General features: G+C 34.5%; 1 protein-coding gene across 1 annotated transcript; it reads left to right on the top strand.

Moving 5' to 3' along the window:
- The first annotated feature begins 19,276 nt into the window (after nt 1–19,276).
- On the top strand, nt 19,277–23,306 carry LOC145056964 (Serine/threonine-protein kinase WNK (With No Lysine)-like protein). Its single transcript, XM_079004703.1, has 10 exons — nt 19,277–19,839; nt 20,301–20,387; nt 20,505–20,607; nt 20,752–20,793; nt 20,910–20,969; nt 21,060–21,893; nt 22,027–22,128; nt 22,229–22,357; nt 22,660–22,791; nt 22,898–23,306. Exons 1-10 carry the CDS (start codon nt 19,730–19,732, stop codon nt 23,078–23,080), a joined length of 1,782 nt encoding a protein of 593 aa, XP_078860829.1. The 5' UTR covers nt 19,277–19,729; the 3' UTR covers nt 23,081–23,306.
- The last annotated feature ends 2,672 nt before the right edge of the window (nt 23,307–25,978 follow it).

The following is a 25,978-nucleotide window of genomic DNA, read 5'->3' as shown; positions in this document are numbered from 1 at the left end:
AAGAAGGAGGCAACAAAGCCCAATTTCCCACCGAAGTCGAAGGCAAGATCTTTCTAGATGACCCTGGAAGCCGCGAAGGATGCAGCAGACCTCGCTTTAGGTACCTTTCTTGTAAATGGATTGGCTGCCAATATATTGTTTGATTCTGGAGCAAATTACTCATTTATATCACATAAATTTGGTGGAAGACTAGCATTGCCATAGAAAAACTTGATAATGCTCTACTTGTAGAAGTTGTTAGTGGCAAATTCATACCTGTTAGCGATTGCATTAAGAATATCATCATCAAATTGAATGGAAACGAATTCTACGAGGAGTTGTTACCCATTGAGCTGAATGGTTTCGACATTGTACTGGGAATGGATTGGCTTAGCGCCAACAATGTCGAGATACAATGTAAGAAGAAGATAGTGAGAGTAAACCCACCTGGAAAAGAGTCATTTGTGGTGTATGGGTACAATCGCAGAGTAAATTCTGGAATCATTTCCCTAATGAAAGCGATAAATTTTTTTCTAAAGGATGCACATCATACTTGGCATTTGTGATCGATGCTAAGAAGGAGAAGAAGGAGATTCACAGAATACCAGTGGTGTGTGACTATCCGGAAGTCTTTCCTGAAGATCTTCTTGGATTACCCCCTAATAGACAAGTAGAGTTTCGAATAGACTTATTGCCAGGATCGACACCAATAACGAAAGCACCATACCGATTAGCACTGACAGAGATGAAAGAGCTTATGACGCAACTCCATGAGTTATTGGACAACGGTTTCATTAGACCTAGTTCATCACCCTGGGGAGCTCCGGTCTTATTTGTGAAGAAGAAAGATGGAAGCATGAGGATGTACATAGACTACAAAGAGCTAAACAAGGCAAATGTAAAGAACAAGTATCCATTTCCAAGGATTAACGACCTGTTCGATCAGCTGTAAGGTTTGAGCTATTTCTCAAAGATCGATCTCAGGTCAGGATATCATCATCTGAAGGTGGGAGAGCAAGATATTGAGAAAACCACATTTAGAACGAGATACAGACATTATGAGTTCTTGGTTATGTCACTTGGACTAACCAATGTTCCAGCAAAATTCATGGATTTGATGAATAGGTTTTGTAAACCATTCCTCGATAAACCTGTGATAGTGTTCATAGTTGATATTCTGGTTAACTCAAAGAGCCAGCGGGATCATGGCAAGCACCTGAGAGAAGTGTTAGAAGTTCTAAAGAAGGAGAAGTTGTATGCAAAGTTCTCCAAATTTGATTTTTAGATTAGAGAAGTCCAATTATTGGGTCATGTGGTCAACCAAGAAGGAATAATGGTTGATCGAGCAAAGATTGAAGTTGTTTACTCAAAGAGCCAACGGGATCATGGCAAGCACCTAAGAGAGAAGTATTAGAAGTTCTAAAGAAGGAGAAGTTGTATGCAAAGTTCTCCAAATGTGATTTTTGGATTAGATAAGTCCAATTCTTGGGTCATGTGGTCAACCAATAAGGAATAATGGTTGACCTAGCAAAGATTGAAGATGTGATGAAGTGGGAACGATCAAAAAGTCCCACATAGATTCGAAGCTTTCTGGGATTAGTTGGATATTACCAAAGATTTATCCAAGGCTTTTCTTCGATAGTTGTTCCATTGACAATTTTGACACATAAAGGAGCTACATATACTTGGGGTGAGAAACACGAAGAAACATTCGAGAAACTAAAGAAAAAGTTGTGTGAAGCACCGATTCTTTCTTTACCTAACGGAGTTGAAGACTTCGCAGTTTATAGCGATGCATCTGGAGTTGGGCAAGGTTGTGTTCTAACCCAAAGAGAAAAGGTGATAGCATATGCATCTCGACAATTGAAAGGGCATGAAAAGAACTACCTCACTCATGATCTGGAGTTGGCAACGGTAGTATTCGCCCTAAAGATATGGAGGCATTATCTTTACGACATAAAGTGCAAACTTTTCACTGATCATAAGAGTCTTCAGTATCTCTTTAATCAGAAGGAACTGAACATGAGACAATGACGCTGGCTATAGTTGCTCAAGGATTACTACTATGAGATACTTTACCACCATGGAAAGTGTCTACAAGTTTGCTAAAGCGGTTATTTTGCTTTACAACAAACGATATTTACACAAACCAATGATCATTGATGTTTACCAATTGTACACGGTGCATGAAAATAAGCATGAGTTCCCTAGAATGCTAAGTAGCATCGATTGCATTATTGGTCGTGGGCATTGTGCCCTAAAGCATGGCGTGGTGAATACATGTGAGGTGATCATAAAGAGTTGACGATTATTCCAAAAGCAATTGTGTCCCATGATCTTAGGGTATGGCATGCATTCTTTGGTCCCACTAGAGTAAATAAAGATAACAATTTGATCAATCGTCGGTATTCAAAGACATCTATATTGGAAAGGCATACGATTTATCGTTTCACGCAAATAGAGTAGCATATAAGTGCGGATACTATCTTACTGATGGGATATATCTGAAGTTATTTGTTTTTGTAAAACCGTTCACATGTCCGAACAACAATAAAAGAATAAAGTTTAAGATATACAAGAATCATATGAAGTCGAAAGATTGCAAAACATAATGTAAGTCGGGACACGACCATATGAAGTCATAAGGTTGCAAAACATAATGTATGCTTGTATCATATTACATAATATGATTTCATACAATGAAGGAAAAGTGATATGGCGCTATGATGAAAACAAAAAAATTCAGTCGTTGAGGGAGTAATTGTTGGTATGCAAGAGTATAAGGAAAACAGAAAAAAAAAGTACGTCATCGCGACTTTCATTACTCCCTTCACGTTGATTTGGTGAAACATATTTACAAAACTAACATACAACCCGAGTTCGAGGATTGACACGATGATTTGTTTGACGATTCAGATGAAGATCTAGATATGTATGTTAAGGATTCTAGCAAGGATTCAGATGACGATTCGGAGTGATGTAGTTTTTAATAATGTTTTATTGTTTTTATTATATAGTTTTTAATTACTTTTCTTGGTTTTATTATGTAATTTTTATTTTTAACTAATAAAAAAATTATTTTATTAATTTTTGTGTTTATTAATAATTTTTTTATTGATTATATTTATTTTTTAATTATAGTTTTTAAAATTGTAATAATTTTGTTGTGATAAAAATGAAAGGAAGTGAAATGTGACAATTTCATGAGTTTTGAAGAGTACAGAAGAGTGATGAGAAAATAAAGTAATGATTAAATGACATAAAAAAAAAGTTAATGGTGAAAGATAACTACAACATTCACTCAAACAATCATAACACAATAACATGGTACCTGTGACATCCCCAAAATCTTGGCCAGAAAAGACCTATTTTCATTTATGCTTTTAAAATAATTTCAGAGTAAATCCTTTTGATTTGAAAGAGTTGCGGAATTTGTTCCCAAAAACAAAACATGATAAAACAATGTTTACCAAAGCATTTCATAAAAGAAATGTATTTTCATTATATAATCAAAACTCGGGGTGTCATGTTCCGATACAGACCAATATGCATAAACGATAACATTACAAGTCATTCAACAAATATATACATATACAGACTTGTAAACAAAACAACTTGATGGCTCATCCATCTCATGCCCTTGCACCACTTCCTATAATACAAATAAAACTGAGTGGGTCAGGCTTGGGAGCCTGGTGAGCATATAGGGTTTTCAACCCACAATAAATAATTATATTTAATTTCCACCAACCAACAATAACCCAATTACCCATTCCCGTTATTCTCACTTTATGTCCCTAAAATAACTAACACAAGGGACCTAGTCTAAGAATATTTCATCGGGGCGACAACACATGCTTCGGGGGTTCCTCAGCAATATAAGTCAAATAAGGCAACCATGAGGGCGATGGAGTACAGCGAATGAACACCCAAGTTCATTAACACCTACAGGAGGCGAACCTGCTAATGTTCCACAAGACTGTCTAGAAAAGTCTGTGGTCTTCATCTAAACTCCGCTAGATGACTAAATCAAACAACAACGAGGCCTCTCATCTGTTTATTACACACCAACTATCTACCCATGTTCTACCCAACATATTAGTAGTAATCCTCAGCAGATCTGGAAGATCTTCACAAAAATCGAACTTCTCGCGGACAGAGCTTCGGCTCGGGAATCGCACTTCTCGGGATCTTCAGGATCTCGGGACTTGCTTCGGGGCTCGAGAATATTACCGGGGCTTCGGGGTACTTCTGGCACGCAAATCGAGGTAAAACGGGAGAGAGAAGAAAGAAAAATAGCAAATGAGCCGGCTGCCCTCGCATCTTATTTATAGGAGGCTGGAGCCTCGGAGTACGCGGGGCGTACTGCTCCGAAACGTCATTGCTTACGTATCCGAAGTGCTCGAGTGCGAGTGTCGACATTCCTCGGTGTACGCGGGGCGTACACGAGTACGCGGGGCGTACTTCGGATGAGTCCGATGACTCGTCTTCGGATAATACCGGGATTTAATAATTAAATTTAATTATTAATTATTTAATAAACTTCGAAAAGTCATATCTTCTTCATACGAACTCCTTTTTTACGTTCTTTATATCCACGCGAAGGTGAGACTACGCTCTACAACTTTCGTTTAGACTCCGTCGGCTAATTTTAACTTTATTTTTAATAGGCCGGGACAGAAAAACTTCGTTATAAATTCATAACTTCTTCGTTTGACGTCTGTTCTCGCCTAACTTTTCATCGCTTCGATACCAACAACGAGATCTTCGATTCTCTTTTAGATTGTTTCGGCTAAAAACCGCTCGATCTCAAATCGAGTATTTCAGGCTGCATATCGCTAACTCGAAACTTCAATAAATCATAACTTCCTCATACGAAGTCAGATTTGGGCGTTCTTTATATATTTGGAAACCTCGTTTCAACTACTACAACATTAACCAAAGATATCAAGTTTATTTTACACTTAAATTTTGACGCTTATTTTTTTATTCTTAATTAATCAAACCACATAATTAAGCAATTAAGCACAAAACACATAATACTCAAATAATACAATCTTATTATTTCAAAACGGGTTACAAAGGTTAACCTAGACTATTACATCAACGAAAATGCCTAGCCTGGAAACGCGGGCGTTACAATTCTCTCCCCCTTAGGATGATTCCGTCCCCGGAATCACACATCAACAAACAAATGCGGATAGCGACTCAACTTGTCACTCTCCGTTTCCCAGATGAGATTTGGCCCATTCGAATGTTTCCAACGAACAAGCACTAATTCGACCATCTTACGTCGAAGCTTCTTAGTCTTTCGGTCAACAGTTGCCTCTGGTTCTTCAATCAGCCTTTTGTTTTCATCAATTCTCAATTCAGAAATTGGGATTATATCAGGAACTTCTCTCGTGAACTTCCTCAAATAACACACATGAAAAGTGTTGTGAATTCCATTCAGTTCTTCTGGTAGTTCAAGCTTGTAAGCCTGGTTCCCAATCCTCTGAAGAACTTTAAACGGTCCAATAAACCTTGGACTCAACTTTCCCCTTTTACCAAATCTTATAAGTCCTTTCCACGGTGAGACTTTAAGCAAAACCGAATCTCCAACTTCGAAGGTCATTGGCCTTCGCTTCTTGTCAGCATAGCTCTTTTGACGATCTTGAGCTGCTAACATTCTTTCTCTAATTATTTTCAACTTTTCAGCAGTTTGATGGACCATCTCGGGACCCATAAACTGCTTTTCTCCAGCCTCAAGCCAACAAGACAGCGTACGACACTTCTGTTCGTACAAAGCTTGATAAGGTGCCATCTTTATGCTCGAGTGGAAACTATTATTGTAGGAAAATTCTACCAAAGGTAAATGTTCATCCCAGTTACCTAGGAATTCCAAGGTACATGCTCTTAGCATATCTTCAAGTGTTTGTATCGTTCTTTCACTCTGACCATCAGTCTGCGGATGGTAAGCTGTACTTAAACACAACTTGGTACCCAATTCCTCTTGTAGAATTTTCCAAAACCTCGAGGTGAAACGGCTATCACGATCCGACACAATCGTTAACGGAACACCGTGAAGCCTCATAATTTCCTCCACGTAAGAATTCACAAGCTTCTCCATAGACCATTTCTCCTTGGCTGCTATGAAATGCGCACTCTTAGTGAATCGATCAACGACCACCCAAATCATGTCGTGACCATTCTTTGTTCTGGGCAGTTTAGTGACAAAATCCATAGCAATGTCTTCCCACTTACCCATAGGCACAGATAATGGTTCTAAACTCCCATATGGTTTCTGATGTTGTGTCTTGACTCTCGCACAAGTCACACACTCGGCCACATACTTTGCAACATCAAGCTTCATCGTTGGCCACCAGTAGTAGGGTTTTAGGTCCCTATACATTTTAGTGCTACCGGGATGAATCGAGTACATGGTTTTGTGAGCTTCTTCCATCAGAAGATCTCTGAATCCTCCTGTCTTAGGTATCCAAATCCGATCTTGGAACACCTTCAGTCCATGACTGTTTACACCGAACACCAACGTTTTGCCCAAACGTTCCTCCTTTCGGTCATTCTTCTCAGAAGCTTCGCTTTGAGCTTTCTTTATACTTTCCAAAATAGTCGAGACAACTTCAATTCTCAACGCTCTTGGCCTTTTCCTTTCAAGATTGACTTTCCGACTGAGAGCATCAGCAACAACATTAGCTTTACCGGGATGGTAAAGTATCTCACAGTCGTAGTCCTTGAGTAATTCTAGCCAGCGTCGTTGCTTCATATTCAATTCCTTCTGATTAAAGAGATATTGGAGACTCTTATGATCAGTGAAAATTTTTCACTTCGTGCCATAGAGGTAATGCCTCCATATTTTCAGAGCGAAAACTACCGCTGCCAACTCCAAATCATGAGTCGGGTAGTTCTTTTCATGCTCTTTCAGCTGTCGAGATGCATATGCTATCACCTTTTCTCTTTGGGTCAAAACACAACCCAATCCAACCCCAGACGCATCGCTATAGACAGCGAAGTCTTCAACTCCATCGGGTAAAGAAAGTATCGGTGCCTCGCATAGCTTCTTCTTTAGCTTCTCGAATGCCTCTTTATGCTTATCACTCCAAGCATAAGTAGCTCCTTTGTGGGTCAAAGCTGTTAATGGAGTAGCAATCGAAGAAAAGCCTTGGATAAACCTTCAGTAATATCCGGCTAATCCTAAAAAGCTTCGGATCTCCGTGGGACTTTTCGGTTGTTCCCACTTCATTACAGCTTCAATCTTTGCTGGATCAACCATTATCCCTTCTTGGTTGACCACATGACCCAAGAATTGGACTTCACGAATCCAAAAATCACACTTAGAGAACTTTGCATACAACTCCTCCTTCTTCAAGACTTCTAACACTTCTCGTAAGTGTCTGCCAGCTCCTCTTGGCTTTTCGAGTAAATCAGGATGTCGTCTATGAACACTATCACGGATTTATCAAGGAACGGATTACAAACCCTATTCATCAAATCCATGAATGCTGCCGGAGCATTGGTTAGTCCAAACGACATAACCAAGAACTCGTAGTGTCCATATCTAATTCTGAATGCAGTCTTCTCGATATCTTGCTCTCTTACTTTTAGTTGATGATATCCTGACCTAAGATCGATCTTCGAGAAATAGCTCGAACCTTGCAATTGATCAAATAGGTCATCAATCCTTGGCAACGGGTATCTATTCTTTATTGTTGCCTTGTTCAGCTCTATGTAATCAATGCACATTCTCATACTTCCATCTTTCTTCTTCACAAATAACACCGGAGCTCCCCAGGGTGATGAACTAGGTCTAATGAAACCTTTGTCCAATAACTCCTGAAGTTGCATCATCAGCTCCTTCATCTCCATCGGTGCTAATTGATAAGGTGCTTTTGCTATTGTCGTGTTCCTAGTAACAAGTCTATTCTGAACTCCACTTGTCTATCAGGTGGTAATCCAGGAAGATCTTCGGGAAATACTTCCGGATAATCACACACCACTGGAATACTCTGCATCACCTTCTTTTCCTTCTTAGCATCGATCACGAATGTTAAATATGATGTACATCCCTTGGTCAAACACTTTCTGGCTTTCATTAGGGAAATGATTCCAGAATTTACTCGCCGTTTGTCCCCGTACACCATAAATGAATCCTTCCCAGGCGGGTTTACTTTAACTATCTTCTTCTTGCACAATATTTCGGCATCATTGGCGCTAAGCCAGTCCATTCCCAACACGATGTCGAAACCATTAAGTTCGATAGGCAATAATTCCTCGTGAAACTTATTCCCATTAAGGTCGATTAAGATGTTTTTCATACGATGGCTAACAGGTACAAACTTGCCACTAGCAACTTCGACTAATAAAGCATTATCTAGTCTATCAACCGGCAAAGCTAGCTTTCTACCAAACTCATGCGAAATAAAGGAGTAGTTGGCTCCAGAACCAAATAAAATTTGAGCAGGTAATTTGTTTACAAGAAAGGTACCTGAAGCGACATCAGCTTCATCTTTCACAGCCTCAAGTGTCATCTGGAAGGCTCTCGCCTTCGGCTTTGGTGGAATGTTGGGCCTAGCTGCCTCCTTCTTCTTCGGACAGTCTTTCAGAATGTGACCCTCTTCATTGCAACCAAAACACATCCTTTTGTTGTTCGGACACTCATTGGCAAAATGCCCAATTTTTCCGCACTTGTAGCAGGTTACATCCTCGCTACATTTCCCAAAGTGCTTTTTCTTACACTTATCACACCACTTCGCTTCGCCTCCTTTTCCTCCACCAAACTTTTTCGAATCAAATTTCGAAAATTTGCCTTTCTTACCAGAACCAGATGTTCCCTCAAACTTTCTCTTCTCACCAGCCTCAACCCTGTCGGTGGTTCTCCCCTTTATCATGTTCTCAACAGACTTGGCAGCCCAGATAGCTGCCTCTAGAGTATGTGCCTGACATACTGGCACCTCGTACTCCCATGGGAGTCCCTTCGCATACCGGTCCACCTTTGTCAACTCGTCTGGGACGATACGAAAGGCAAACTCCATCTTATCGGTGAAGTTATTGGTGTATTCATCAACTGACATGCTGCCTTTCGTCAATGTCAGAAACTTGTTCTCTAGTTCCAACATATTTTGAGCCAAGCAGAACTTGTGCTTGAACTGCACCAAGAACTCTGCCCATGTCAATTGCAGTGGCTCATTAGGGCTTAACGTCTTCCCTAGAGTGTTCCACCAACGAATGGCTCCACCTCGAAACAGACGCACTGCATAGATAGTTTGCAACTTGCCTCTGCAGCCACAAGTCATGAAGGCTAACTCCATTTCGGAGATCCAATCCATAACTCCAATCGGATCCTCCTTTCCATTGAAGGTCGATGGATTGCAAGTTAGAAAGTCCTTGTACTTGCATCCCATTCCATCGTTCCTTCCATCATGGTTGTTTTGCCTAACTATCGGTGGGTTGACTTGACCAACAGACCCACTGAAGTTTCCACCTTCCGAGTGCCCTTCATTTAATTCAGGCTCTTCCACACGAATTGACAGTTCTTCACGATTCTGTTGAAGCAACCGTCTAGTTTCATCCATCTGACGATCCAACATTGTTTGAATCATCATTTTCACACCAGCCATGGTTATTGGCTCAGGTGCTACTGCTACGACAGGTATTTGTTCAATCAGTGGTGGTTGATTCCTGTTTTCATCAGCATTTCCAACTCCACTTCTTGTTCTCACCATTTTGATCTATACACCGAATAAGGTGAAATTAGATCCTCATTCACGATAGATATTCAAATCATCCTTATCGCTCCGAAACGTTTACATGCTAGTTCTAATATCGTAGACGTACGCTTAGAATCCTACACACATAAAGTTTCGAGATCCGGTCGGCAACAGACCATAGATCCGAACAAATAATATCATATATGGCAACATATAACATTTAGCACATAAAAGCATTTTAGGCAATTTTCCTAAAATAAACTAGTGCTCGTGTCTAAAATATCACAGACACACATCTCAAAATTCCACTTAGCATTCTAAGTTTAAGTCTAGAAATCCTACAAATTCCTAGTTCGCTTAAACTAATGCTCTGATACCAACTGTGACATCCCCAAAATCTCGGCCAGAAAAGACCTATTTTCATTTATGCTTTTAAAATAATTTTAGAGTAAATCCTTTTGATTTGAAAGAGTTGCGGAATTTGTTCCCAAAAACAAAACATGATAAAACAATGTTTACCAAAACATTTCATAAAAGAAATGTATTTTCATTATATAATCAAAACTCGGGGTGTCATGTTCCGATACAGACCAATAAGCATAAACGATAACATTGCAAGTCATTCAACAAATATATACATATACAGACTTGTAAACAAAACAACTTGATGGCTCATCCATCTCATGCCCTTGCGCCACTTCCTGTAATACAAATAAAACTGAGTGGGTCAGGCTTGGGAGTCTGGTGAGCATATAGGGTTTTCAACCCACAATAAATAATTATATTTAATTTCCACCAACCAACAATAACCCAATTACCCATTCCCGTTATTCTCACTTTATGTCCCTAAAATAACTAACACAAGGGACCTAGTCTAAGAATATTTCATCGGGGCGACAACACATGCTTCGGGGGTTCCTCAGCAATATAAGTCAAATAAGGCAACCATGAGGGGGATGGAGTACAACGAATGAACACTCAAGTTCATTAACACCTACAGGTGGCGAACCTGCTAATGTTCCACAAGACTGTCTAGAAAAGTCTGTGGTCGTCATCTAAACTCTGCTAGATGACTAAATCAAACAACAACGAAGCCTCTCATCTGTTTATTACACACCAACTATCTACCCATGTTCTACCCAACATATTAGTAGATAAAATATACATTTTTATACATGGATAAAAAAAACTTGTATAGCATGCTTTGATCAATACATATTCCACATAACAGATGAGGCACACACACATAACACGTATTTCATAGAAAACAAATCAGATCCATGAGATAGAAGAGAGTGAATATACAATCACACATATAACACAAAATATACACATAACACGTATTTCGTATAAAATACTTCATAATTATACGTTAGAAGAAAGTAACCACACACTCACACCTATAAACAACAATACACTTAATACACTCGAACCATACTTGTATTATTATCGTGTTTATGAAAGGTAGTATACACTCACTTGATCAGAAGATGATCGGACAACACTATGGCTTACAGAAGTAGTAATCCTCAGCAGATCTGGAAGATCTTCACAAAAATCGAACTTCTCGCGGACAGAGCTTCGGCTCGGGAATCGCACTTCTCGGGATCTTCGGGATCTCGGGACTTGCTTCGGGGCTCGAGAATATTACCGGGGCTTCGGGGTACTTCTGGCACGCAAATTGAGGTAAAACGGGAGAGAGAAGAAAGAAAAATAGCAAATGAGCCGGCTGCCCTCGCATCCTATTTATAGGAGGCTGGAGCCTCGGAGTACGCGGAGCGTACTGCAGTACGCGGGGCGTCTGCTCCGAAACGTCATTGCTTACGTATCCGAAGTGCTCGAGTGCGAGTGTCGACATTCCTCGGTGTACGCGGGGCATACACGAGTACGCGGGGCGTACTTCGGATGAGTCCGATGACTCGTCTTCGGATAATACCGGGATTTAATAATTAAATTTAATTATTAATTATTTAATAAACTTCGAAAATTCATATCTTCTTCATACGAACTCCGTTTTCAACGTTCTTTATATCCACGCGAAGGTGAGACTACGCTCTACAACTTTCGTTTAGACTCCGTCGGCTAATTTTAACTTTATTTTTATTATTTATTTTTAATAGGTCGGGACAGAAAAACTTCGTTATAAATTCATAACTTCTTCGTTTGACGTCCGTTCTTGCCTAACTTTTCATCGCTTCGATACCAACAACGAGATCTTCGATTCTCGTTTAGATTGTTTCGGCTAAAAACCGCTCGATCTCAAATCGAGTATTTCAGGCTGCATACCGCTAAGTCGAAACTTCAATAAACATAACTTCCTCATACGAAGTCAAATTTGGGCGTTCTTTATATATTCGGAAACCTCGTTTCAACTACTACAACATTAACCAAAGATATCAAGTTTATTTTACACTTAAATTTTGACGCTTATTTTTTTATTCTTAATTAATCAAACCACATAATTAAGTAATTAAGCACAAAACACATAATACTCAAATAATACAATCTTATTATTTCAAAACGGGTTACAAAGGTTAACCTAAACTATTACATCAACGAAAATGCCTAGCCTGGAAACGCGGGCGTTACAGTACCAAAAGAAAATGTTTGTTTTATTATTTTAAGATACGAATTTAAGAAGATACTTTGTTAACTGAAAACGATATATTTATTAGCATAAAATCTATAAACATTTATTTAGTTAGCTATAATATTCATTGTTATCATCATATTATATCATTGTATTATATTATGTCGTATATTATATTATAAAGTAAACATTTTTCCACAAAATCCATTTAAAACTCCTAATTCTTCACATTTCCATAAAATATATTTAATTTATTAATTTAAATATGTTAATTATCAACATTATCATAAATAAAAGACTTTTTAAATTATCAATATGATATAGTTAATTTGTTGATTTCAATATAGTGTTAAATACATAACCTAAATTAATATATTAAATAAACTTAAAAATATAGTGTAAAATTTAAAACCTAAAGTAAAATACCAAATAAAGTTTTGGAAAAATTTCAACGTATACTTTTTTAAATAGTTAAATGGAAAATATTAAATACAACTAGATTATAAATGAAATATTTTTCTTTCATCCCATATATTTGAAACTCCCAACTCTTTCTATTTCCATAAAATATATTTAATTTATTAACTTAAATATGTTTTTAATTATCATTATTATCATAACCTTTCATATTTCCATAAAATATACTTAATTTAAACTTAAATATATTGTTAGTTATAAACATTGTCATAAATAGGAGACTTCTTAAATTATCAATATTATATAACTAATTTGTTGACTTCAATATAGTATTAAATGCATAACCTAAATTCATATATCAAATGAACTTAAAAATATCGTGTAAAATTTAAACCCTAAAGTAGAATATTAAATAAAGATTTTAAAAAATTCCAATGTATATTCTTTTAAAAATAGTTACAAAGAAAATATTAAATACAACTACATTATAAAAGAAGCATTTTTTTATCATTTCTATTTGAAACTCTCAACTCTTCATATTTCCACAAAATATACTTAATTTATTAACTTAAATATATTGTTAATTATCAACATTATCATAAATAGAAGATTTCTTAAATTATTAATACAATATAGTCAATTTATTGATTTCAATATAGTATTAAATGCATAACCTAAATTAATATATCAAATAAAATTAAAAATATAGTGTAAAATTTAAAACCTAAAGTAAAATATCAAATAAAGTTTTAAAAAAATTCCAATGTATATTCTTTTAAATATTTAAAATGAAAATATTAAATACAATAAATGTAAAAGAACATAAATCTAAAAGTCAAATTAACTAAAAGATGTCCAAAAACTATGTTTTATAATAACTAAAATTTAAGTAAAAGTAAGTTGTTATAAAATTAACTTATAATAATAAATAATTATAAATAATATAATGTTATAAATTAAATTATGATATATATATATATATATATATATATATATATATATATATATATATATATATATAAACATTGTTTTATAATTTAAATAAACATCATGTTGAAATTAAAACATGCTCAAATTAAAAAATAATAATAATAAATCATAAAAATAATTGAAATATTTGATAAATATAACTAATTTTATACACATATAAAGTACGAGTAAAGACCATTAAATGGTTTGATTTTAATAAATGTTATTCTATTTCAAATTCATTATAATTTTACATCAACTAAATATAATAACTATTATTATTTATAGTTAATATAAATGACATAAATATTTTCAATGCATATGATTACCAACAAATTAAATATATAAATTTATTCCGCATAAAGCACGGATATAAGCTATTTTAGCATTAAGTCGCTACAATATAAATGGTTTTTACGTTTTATGGTACTTAATTATATAAGATTGAAATACTTAAATTATTTTTATTCAACTAAATAAAAAATATTAAATATTTAAGTGTATAATAATGTATTATATTGAAAGATTTTTTATGTTAATGAAAATAATAATATGATCTTTTTATCTTTTAAAATTTTACATTATATTTTATTTTCACTTATATATGATTAATTTTAAATTTGATAATATAATTTATTTTCAATAACATATGATTTAAAAAATTTTAACTGTATAATTTTATCCGGTACAACGTTTTTAGGCTAAAACGTTGTGGATTGGTTTTTACTGGCAATAGTACAACGTGGACATCTTTACCTCCGGTACACACCGCACTGCACCCTCATTTTACTACCGGTGAGTTATTTTTTTTTGAAACAGCAAACTAACTAATCTACTCATAAATAATCACTTATGTCTCCACCGAGACTTGAACCCTTGACCTCTCAAATGAGATGTCACTCCATACCGCTAGGCCATTGGCCCTTTGGTGCCGATGAGTTATCGACGGTGGGTTTCTATAGGTGGTAAAGTATGAAGCAAATGATGCATGTGTCTTTTTCTCTTTTTACCTTATATTTGACAATGAACACCAAACCCTAGTCCTTTTAAAAATGGGGAAAAAAAATGCAAAAACATCACTAAGTTAGATATGGGGTACCATAGGAACCACACCGTTCAGCCTTACTCTAAAAGATAAACACCATTCAGCCTTATTCTAAAGGATAAAAATATGTTCAATATTTGAGCAAGTTTCTTTTGATATTTGTTTTGATATTTGTTTATTAAAAACTTTATATACCATTTTCATATCTTATATTCATTGTAAGTTCTTGAAACGCACGTGATGACTATAGTCTTACAAACGGTGGTGTTAACGGTGGTGGTAACGGCCGTGGTGGTGGTACTGTGGCGGTGGGGTAATGATAAGGAGGAGGCAGATTGAAGAGGAGTTGCAGAAGATGTATCCCATAAAACCCTACAAACCTTAATAGTTTCAGGCCCACTCACTTATCTCACTTCCCAAGGAGAGACCACCCAATTGCGCCATCACTTCCGTTCACTTTCTTGCCGGAATATTCTCTGCCATTAATTATTTCTTTTGGTACCTCCTTTCACCCTTTCAAATTACTCATCATCCACCCATTTCTTCATATCAAACAATTCACCCAACAATAATCATTCAAACTAATGATATTTAATGATTTAATCTACATCATAATGATATTTTAACGGGTCAAATAGGACAAGTTAGAGGCAATGAGAGTCGTTAGGGTTAACTAGACGCACCTTGAGTCTTTACGTGATTTTAGTAAAGCCTATTTGGGTATTATGAAGGGGTTAAAATGGTCTTAATTTTATATAGAAATGAGGTTAAACAAAAGTTATTGTCTTTTAAAACTTCAAAAGGCTACAATTTAAGGTTGAATTTAAAACTTATAATAAATACCTTAAATGTTATATTAGAAACCTATGATATGGTTAAATATATGTTTCATGACATGCAAGGTCACCCATGGTTATCTATCAAGTATTCTCTTTCCTATTTTTATCATACAATGAAATAAAATAACTTGTACATAATATTTTTTTTTTCCATACATAATAATTTAGGCTTTGTAGAACTATAAAATATAATTTTCTAAAACATAAATTTTTATGTATATAAAAAAGATATTAACTACAATGCAACATGAAAATATGAGTATAATTAATAACAAATAAATCAAGTTATCTTAGAGGAACTGCGTTAAAGCAATTTTTGAGAAGTTTAATGGAAAGTACAGAGTTTATTTTGTAGTCAAAATGAGGCCAATAATAATGGATAGTTTGGTGAACCATATAATAAGCATATTTTCTAAAGTGTTCATGAAATGATGTAATTAATAATAAAGGTATAGAATGAATCAATATGACCTATATGCTACTTTTCATCTAGAATCAAAGATAGGTGAAATTCTGTCTTTGCATACATAAATCTTATTATTGTTATGATACAATCAATAAAATTTTATTTTCTTGATGAAATCCTTTCTTAAAGCTTTCAAGCTTTCAAGGTGCTAAGCTTTTCACTATAGCTCCTTTTTTATTTATTTATTTATTTATTTATTTTTTATTTTTAAGAAGCACCAAATCAATTACTTGGAAACATTAACTTTGACAAAACTGAAAAGGAAAAGAAAAAAAATAGTTTCAATCAATTTTTATTTATGTAATTTCTAAATTTAATATGTTTATGTTTTCAATAAAAAAATTATAACATTTATATATCTTTAATTCTTTATAGACAAAATTGCAAAAATGGTCCCTGTGGTATACACTTTTTTGGGGTTTTAGTCCAAACCCTGATTTTTTTTGGCTTTGTGGTTCTTTTGAACAAGTTTGCTTGTGATTTTGGTCCCTTAGAAAATTGAAAAGACTAAAATGTCCTTTTTGATATATTTTTTTAATGTTTTTTCATTTTAATTTAAAGGAAAAAGAAAATAATTAATTAATTTGGGCCTCTCTCTCACACACACATGTGGATATCATCTCTCTTACCCATACATCTTTCCCTCCCTCTTTCTTCCCCAAACTCAAATACCTAAAATCACTAGACCAACATGAATCTAGTAATCATCTTCAAGATTGAGGAACTTTCGAATCCAGGGGAGGAAAAACAAGAAGGGATGGGGAAGAAGATGGTACTAACTCTCTCCCTAATCTGATGATTTCTTCTCTCGCAACCACACTTCTCTCTACTTTGCTACTCTCTCATATATGGACAACAAACAACCCATTGCATTCGATCTACTTCTCGTTACAGGAGATTCTATCACCAGAAAGAGATCACGAAGATGATGGCATGCCTTATTCCTCCTCGTTACTCTGATCTGCAGATGGGGTCACAAAAAGCGAGAATAGGGGATGAAGATAGTGATAATGGTCTCGTTAGGAGCTAATAATGAAGATGATGGGGAAATCGAGTTTTCAGGTTCCATAAATCAATGTTTCAATCAATAATGTACTTATGGCAATTCCATTTCCTTTCAAAAAAAATTAAAAGAGATTCTAATGGGAAAAAATGTGAATCTGGGTTATCTTGTACATATTACAATGGCTAAAGTACAAACATCATAAACTTGTGCCCAACGACTATATGGGTGTAACTTTTAATATTCAAAGTGTTGTTGTAAAGCTTTCATACACGAAGCAGGTTCTATGCTTGATATAATGGTTGGTAAGCATCGACTTATAATATTAAGTTCAAGATCTGGGCTAATTTTGGTGTTTAGTATTGTATGAGGTTTGAAGAACATCATCTGAGTTTCCAATAAACAAAAGAGGGAAGAGTGAATGTTGCAATCTGAACCTTGATCGATGAGAGAGAGAGAGAGAGAGAGAGAGAGAGAGAGAGAGAGAGAGGGGGAGGGAGGAGGTGGACCCTTCTTATTTTTTTAATTATTAAAATAAATTAATTAGTGTTAGATTTAAGAAGAAATGAAAGAAAAATGAAAAATAAATACTTCAAGGGTATTATAGTCATTTCACTATTAAGAGGGACTAAAAACACAACAAAACTAGCTCAGAAGGACCACGAAACCAAAAAAATCGGGGTTTGGACTAAAACCCCCAAAAAATGCACAAAGAGACCATTTTTGCAATTTTGTCTTCTTTATACATGTTTTATGAGGCTAAAAACTATTCAGTATTCACAATTGTTGAAATTTCTAACTTAGTATATTCATACATTTAATAAAATAAAATTTATACAAAAACAAAAAATAAAAATAAAAACGTAAAACAAAAAATATTGAATAAGCTAATTATGGTTACAATTAAGCTCTTTTGCACGGTGAGAACTTAGAGCATCCTTAATGAAACGAAACTTATTTTATGATTTATTAATATTTGTTTTAAATTATTTGTGATTTATTATCATTGAGGCTACGAGCTTATTTGATTTTTTATTAAGTACTTAATATATATTAAATGGTCAATATATTTTTATATTTAGTTTATTTAACATCGTCATCTTCTTTTTACCCATAAATTGTATTTTAGTTTTAAATATTTGTAATTTTTATACAAGTTAATTATTTCTATCAAATATTTAGTGACATTTCATTTATAAAATATAAACTTAAAACGACTACATAATATTTCTAATCTTTTTTTTATGTCATAAGCTTTTTCATATTTTACGTTTATAAAATAAATACCTGATTTATTTCTATTTTCTTTTAATTGTGGCATTCAACGTCCATAAAATATAATATATGTTTAAAAATGACTAATTAAATGGAGAAGATTTTAAAGACCAATATATATATATATATATATATATATATATATATATATATATATATATAATTTTAAATGATAGTATAGATTAGCCTTTGGATATGTTTTTACTCAGACACACGTTCACAGCATTATTAACATTACACAAGTGATCTTATGCATGATGGACACCAACGCTTGTTCAACATGAGTCATTCACATAATCTAGTTTAAAATTTTTCTAAAATTTATTTTTTAAGCTAAGAGGAGTGGGAGTGTTAGAAAGGCTCATTATGCTTGCTAATAGTGCTAGAACACCGCCCCCTAGCACTCGTTAGGGGGCTCGTTACCATTTTGGCGAGATGAGAGAGAGTGTGTGAGTGCAATTTGATTGGTCCATAGGCATTTGACCCAATTGCTAATGTATTGACCCAATTTATTCTTCATGAAATGCTAGGGGTATTACCATTCTCTCTAAAAGTTGATGTGTATAAAAAGTATTAGTACTTAAAAAACTGATATGACAAGGTGTTAAGAACATTACCATTCCTCATAACCTAATGAAAAACAAAAAGTTCAAATATCACTAAAAATAAAAAATTATACCTTTTCTTCAAAATCCGAAAATTGAATAAAGCAATTAGAAAGACGCTACTATTCATTTTGAGTCGAGAAAGAATTCAAAATTGTCAATTTTCTTATAAATTTGAGTTTGTTTAAACATAAAAGTTTTACGTAGTAATTGAAACATTACATGTCTTTATCCCATCTTGAATTTATTATAAAATCCAACAACAAAATATTCACCTTTCCAAAAAAGAAAAGGAAATGGTTACCTCTATCAAAGGAAAAAAAAAAAAAAAAAAAAACTTTAAAAACACCAATTTTCTGTCTCATACTAGAGACAGCTTTATTAGGTATTGTGTGTTTTTTAGCTTTGAGCACAAAACAGCTTTTCCAGTAGACATTTGATGCCATTTGTTTATTATTTAATCATAAATAAATATAATCTTGAAACAGAAGAATCATCATCTTGTAGTACTGTTTCTGCCAGTGTAACAACAAGACATAACAAACCATTTGCTTCATTCATTTCTGGGAAAATAAAAACTCAGCTTTCCCTTTCTGAAATTATATATCATCATCTTTCATAAACCCAAATTTCTTGTTTCTTCAACTCTGCCATAACTTCTTTTTACGCATATTACTTTCCCAAAGCACTCGTTGTTGCAGGTGGGTTTCGTAGTCTCTTGAAGAACAACAAGAAGACGATCGAACACCCTTTTCTGTTTTCGCAAAAGAAGAAGAAGAAGAAGAAGAAGAAGAAGAAGAAGCCAATTTAGTGTTGATTCTTGATTTTCTGGGTGAAATGGGTACCTTTCAGATGGATTCAATCGTTAAAAATGTGCTCAAGAATCTTTGTTGCAATTATGGATGGTGTTATGGCGCTTTTTGGAGCTATCAACAGCCAAATTCCTCGTATGACTCTTCATCTTCTTCACACATTTATAGTCATATATAGATACACAAGTATACATGTATATATACAGAACATGTACTCATTCAAGGTTATGAACTTATGATACTCATTCTCTTGCATACATTCAATCTATTCCAATCTCATGTTCATCTTGCGTATTCTTGATATGAGTTTCTTTTTTTTTTTGGATAATGAGTTTTTTTTTTTTCGATAATAAGTGTTTTTTTTGGGTATCAAGAAAATGACAAGATTATATTCTGATTGGAAGTGAGATCTTCGTAGCATTGTTATTTAATGCATTATTTCCATGCACCAAGAAGATACTCCCCATGTTTTGTGTTTACAAATTAAAGTTTATTAATTAATTGGCTTTAAGAAATATTAATTAATTTATCACATTTTACTTTCAATTTCATTTTGACTGATTCTTGAAACCTTGAAATTATCTTTTGCTTCATAGATTGCCGATTCTGCAAGATGCATACTTTGATGAAAAATTCGAAGGTGTGATCGATAATTCGCTTCTACAAGTACCAATTGGAGGAGGGTATGCTCATTTATCCCTAAATTTTGTATAAATTATAAAAATAATTAACTTTCTATAATCATGCTTAGTTTTCTAACGTTGATTATGATAAAATTTTCATTTCTTGATTTGTTAAAGGATAATTGGGCAAGTTGCTTACACTAACAAACACATGTGGATGACTTCAGAAGATCATTACAAACAACACAGTTTTTCGGGTTCGATCTGGGATATGTTTCTGGTATTTCATTATATCTTTTCTTTCATCTTTCATATTTATATAAAAAGTTGTCATCTTTCTTGAAAAAATCAAACATTTATGATTAAACTCCAAAATGGATCCTTTCTTAATGTTCTAAGTGACACCCTTTAACTAAATTTTCAGGATGAGTATGAATTTCGTCGTCAATTTTCTTCCGGCATGAAGGTACGAATTTCAGGTGGCTTATTAATGGTGGTGCCACCGTATGTCCACCACAGATGAAGTTGTACTTCTTGCATGGTTGTTTGTACGTTGGTCTCATTATTACTTTCGTTTTGCAGACAATTGTAGTCATCCCTGTGGAGCCACAAGGAGTTGTACGATTTGGGTCAAATCAGAAGGTTAATTAATCACTCGAAAAAACCAATTTTTTCTACTTTTTGTAACAAAAATCCTTAAATCTAATTCGTCTATACGTTTTGATGATTCAGATTCTGGAAAATATGGAATTCGTAAATCAAACAAAAAGAATCTTTCGAGAAATCGTAAACGGTGGAAGATCTGAATTTTATTCGTATTCTTCAAATCAATCCTTGATATCTTCCGAAGACCTGAATCTTGTTTTTGATTCACTCCCGGATTTTGGGATTCCCGATGAATTCTTTCGAACTGAAGAATTCAATGTTTCTCAGTGGTTTTCTCCACCGAAGAATGATTTATTCTCACCATCGATAGGATTCAACCCCTTCGATTCTGATGTAAAACGTGAATCTCCGACGATTTCTTGTATTGATGTTGATGTGATCGGAAACAATGGAGGGTTGGAAGCCATTTTAGCTCCGGTGAAAGGTGGCAATCGCTCGGGTTTCCATTCTTTCAGTTCAGAATCAGAATCAAAACCAAAACCAAAACCAGACCAACATGATCATGACATTACTTCCCTTGGTCGAAAAGAAAGGTTATTCTCGAAACTCGGGATTGAAGAGCTTTTGGAGGGTATTTCTGGCATTTCAAATGTCGTTTCAACATCTTGCATCGAGGGTGATCAGGTTTCAGTGAAACGAAGGAAGATAGGAAATTGTAAGTGGGAAGTGAGTTCTTTACAGAAAGAGGTGATTATGCCTAAATTAGAGACAAGTTTGCAAATGGTTGATGCTTATAGTGGGAGTGGTTCGAGTGTGGTTCTACAAGGTGAGAACCGGGTCGAACCGGTTAAACCCGCTAAGAAAAAGGCTAAACCGGGGACTAGACCCCGACCCAAAGACCGCCAACAAATTTTGGACCGAATGGCGGAGTTGAGACAATTGATTCCTAGTGGCGAGAAGGTAAAATCTTCAATTCAATAGAAGGGTAAAATGGTCATTTACTTAATTCAGACAGCTCATTTAGGACTTGAAGATATAGTTATCATGTTAAGACTCGTTACTAATGTTTCTAATTGTGTTTCATGATTGACAGATGAGCATCGATTGTTTGTTGGATCGGACCATTAAACACATGATGTTCTTGGAAAGTGTAACGAAACAATCGGACAGAATAAAACAAGCCGAAGAACCGAAGGTGAGAATAAAAGTCATGTTCTTTAGTTTCATAGTATTTACTTTGAACAATTACCATTAAAAAACCATAAATGTAACACAAATTTTGAATTCTTGATCAGCGTAATAGCATTGATTCCAATTATGCGAGCACCAATGGTGTGACATGGGCTTGCGAATTGGGAAATCAGACAATGGTTTGCCCGCTAATAGTTGAGGACCTTGGTGCCACCGGTCAGATGATTATAGAGGTAAATGAACTGTCATCTTTTTGCTCGTTTGTTTCGCAATATATAACAGGAATACATAACAGGTTAAACTGTGTTTGACATCTATTTGATTAAGACAGACGAAAACTATAATTATTTGTCCCACCACAAAAATGGAATAAGATGGTACATCATGTCTAGTCATGTTTCATCTTGTCTAGTCATGTTAGGTCATATTATATCATGTTTTATCTTGTCATGCTATTTCTTGTGTAATACAATGTCATATATTAGTAACTTATTATGCATGAATTTTGACGAGATCGAATGTACTTTTATTCTAGATGCTTTGTGAAGAACAAGGATTCTTTCTTGAGATAATGGACATAATTCGGCGTTTTGGCTTGATAATCTTGAAGGGAGTTATGGAAGCTCGTGGCGATAAAATTTATGCACGTTTCATAGTTGAACCCGAGGTAACATATTCAAGATTTCACTTTAGAAAATGAAAAATCATGATTAAAGAAAACATAAACGGAAAGATAAGTCTATTCTTGTTTAATTTCTAATCTTTTTTTACAGGTTAACAAGAATGTAACAAGACATGAGATATTTTTAGGGCTTGTTCAGTTTCTACAAACGATGGATCCTAATGAGGATAAAACATGCATGAAAGCTGGGAATTCTTTACTCGATGATTTCCATCAATTTGAAATACAAAATCTTATGAATTTGGTAGATATGCAGCATTGTGTAAACTTGTAACCAAGGTTGTAAGAATGCTTTGAGTGTTCATGTAGCACCATGTTGTAATTATGGTGATTTGTGTTCGGGAAATAAGAACCGAAAGAAATGTTGGTAAGCCGGTATGACACTTGGGCCAATATATTATTGTGGGAGGATAGATAGATACGATTGATAAAAAGTTTTAACTTTTATTTTACTTGACATTGGGAGATCTTCACATAATTTACTATTTTTTTTCCATTCACTACATAGTTGCCAATATTCAATAAATTTCCATAATTACAAACGTATTTTTATTAATAAGCGTACTTTATTTATTCAATACACCACCACCAACTTTTACGATGACCACCTCACATTAGAGTTAGACCATGTACCTTTTTCATGAATACTATCTCAATCGGCAACCCCTCCATATTTGAATTGGTAATATGATTTTGAACCATTAAGAGACTTTATATTTAAGTGGTGGTACCAAAGTTCTTGCTTTGGACCGAGTCAAATATAACCTTTTATTAGACTCGGTAAGAGATATATCAAACATCCATTAAACATGGTATTGCATTTAGTTACGATTTGAGTTTAGATTTAGGAAATGTTTTGGAATGTACAATATTTCGATACATTTAAGATTTATGTTGCACATTGTAATTTATTTGGTAAATATGTGTATGAAACAAATACTTCTTTTTTAGTGTAGTGTATATGTCTTCTTAGAACGGTTGCTATGATATTTGAAATGACAAATAAACATCAAATTCAATCGCATAAACATTACATATCAAATTCAATAGCATAAACATTACATTCAGTTGGGCAAACTCATTTTCAACTGAAATAGCCATATCTGGTGGTATAGATATCTACTTATTAACCTAGATATGCAAACTTCAAAATAAGAACACCTAATGTATGTCTGAAATATAGTACATTATGACTATCTTGAATATACGAAATCAATCCATAATGTATATTATCTTTGTCATGTCATATTCCATAATGTTTTTACATCACATCTCACTAACTACATTATCACGCCTGAACAAATATTAATAGTTTGGAATATTTTGTTGTAGACAAACAGAGATGTCATTTTGCAATGTCAGAAAATGTTGGTCATTTTTGTAAGCATCTTTTTCAAATTGGTTAATTTTGTTAATATACCTCAATTTATTTATTTATTTATTTTCTTTTTGTAAATAGCTTGCAAATAAATGATGTTTAGGTTAATATGTATATAATATTTAATTATTTATAGAAAACTACAAATTCAGTCATCGTGGTTTGTGATTTTTAGGGTTTTGGTTTCTAAGGTTCCAAATTGCAAATTTGACCATTATGACAACTTTCATTGTGGTTTAAGTCTATAGACATACTAAAATGACAAACTTGTCCTTATTTAATTTCCTTTTAATTTTCCTTTGGAAATAACTAAAAACAAAATGGGTCTCTCTCTCTCTCTCTCTCTCTCTCTCTCTCTCTCTTTCCATGTGCATTGTATTCACAAAATAAAAGATAGAGCAGAACAAAGAAAGAAAGAAAGATAAAAAGAGGAAATATAAGGTAATTAATTCTCTTATTCATTATCTCCAAAAAAAGTCAAGAGCAAACACAACAAAACTAAATGCATTAGGTACAACTCCAATGTTCTACATTTTATCATCAAGCTTTTGATCGTGGTTGAATTCTAATCTAACTGTTGATCCTTGCACTTGATCACACACCTTAATGGCTTTATGTTCTAACCCTTCGTTATGCGAACCTTGTTGCATCGCTACAATTCTTTACATCACCACAATTTCCTTTGTAACGTTATGTTCCGAATCGTTTCCTATTGTGGGATGGTGACCAAAGATCGGGTATCATCAAGATTATGACCTTTAAGGAAAATAGATTTGGACCCATTTGGGTATGGTTAGTGTAATTTAGATGATCCAGGTGCTCGAATTGTGTTTTGGAGCCAAGGGGTATTTCAGTAAAGCGTAAGTTCGGGCTTTTATGGAAATTGGATTTTAGTTCAGGGAGTTTTAAGGCAAATATGAGCCGATAGAAGTGTAGAGCTTCTCAACACCTCTTCCTGGATATAAGGATCGTCGGAAACAGACTTATAACGAAGAAGTTATGGCCTTCAAAAGATTATATGGTTTAAGGATGACCCTAGTACGTAGGGCGTACTAGTGCTAAGTCCAGTACGTGCGACATACATTGGCATACGTTGGGCGTACTAATCAGATGGATCGCGCTACTCTAGAGGAGTACACTAAGTGTAATGGGAGTACATTGGGCATACTCCATATTCATGCAAACCCTATTTTAGGGTCTTGGAACCTATTTAAGCTCCTATCTCATCACCTAACCCTAATATCATCAGCCTCCATCCCCTCTTGTCCATAAATCGAACCTTAAGTGAGTTCTTGAGAGTTTTGAGCCCTAAAGTGTGAGTGTTGGTGCTTTGTGAAGAAGAAGAAGAAGTGAAACATTTGGAGTTGTGCTTGGAGCTTGAGGATTTGGGATTAGTTCATCATTTTCCACCCTTGTGAGGTAAAAAGTTTCCATCTTGATAATCCATGATGTTAGATCTAGTTTTGGTGCCATTTTGTGCTTTTTGAGTCCTTGGAATGAATGTTAAGCCTCTTGATTCACTCCAGAAGTGAGTAATGGTAGATATAGGGTTCTTTAGGTCCCTTGGTCCATAAAATGAAAGCTTTGAGGTGTTTATGGACTCATGCATGTGTTAAGACCCTTTGTTAAGTTCTTTTGAGCTATAGAACCCCATTAAGCCATACATGAGTGTAAAGTTGCCAACTTTACGTGATTAGTGGTCTTGTAGAAGCAGATATGGGAGTTTAACATCTATCTTAACCGATTAAGTGCTTAACGGAGTGAAAAATAGAGCCTGAGGAGTATATGGGGTGT

This window comes from Lactuca serriola, chromosome 6 (genome assembly GCF_051521515.1).
Source record: "Lactuca serriola cultivar US96UC23 chromosome 6, Lser_US96UC23_V15, whole genome shotgun sequence".
In the NCBI taxonomy this organism is placed as follows: domain Eukaryota; kingdom Viridiplantae; phylum Streptophyta; class Magnoliopsida; order Asterales; family Asteraceae; genus Lactuca; species Lactuca serriola.
Note: the sequence above shows the minus strand (reverse complement) of the source record. Positions and strands in the feature narration are given on the sequence as shown.

Bases quoted from the DNA above. Each gene is read 5' to 3' on its own strand.
- LOC145056964 (XM_079004703.1), top strand. From the start codon at position 19,730: ATGGGTACCTTTCAGATGGATTCAATCGTTAAAAATGTGCTCAAGAAT. The intron at 19,840-20,300 runs GTATGACTCTTC...TTTGCTTCATAG, and splicing joins TATCAACAGCCAAATTCCTC to ATTGCCGATTCTGCAAGATG. The intron at 20,794-20,909 runs GTACGAATTTCA...TTCGTTTTGCAG, and splicing joins AATTTTCTTCCGGCATGAAG to ACAATTGTAGTCATCCCTGT.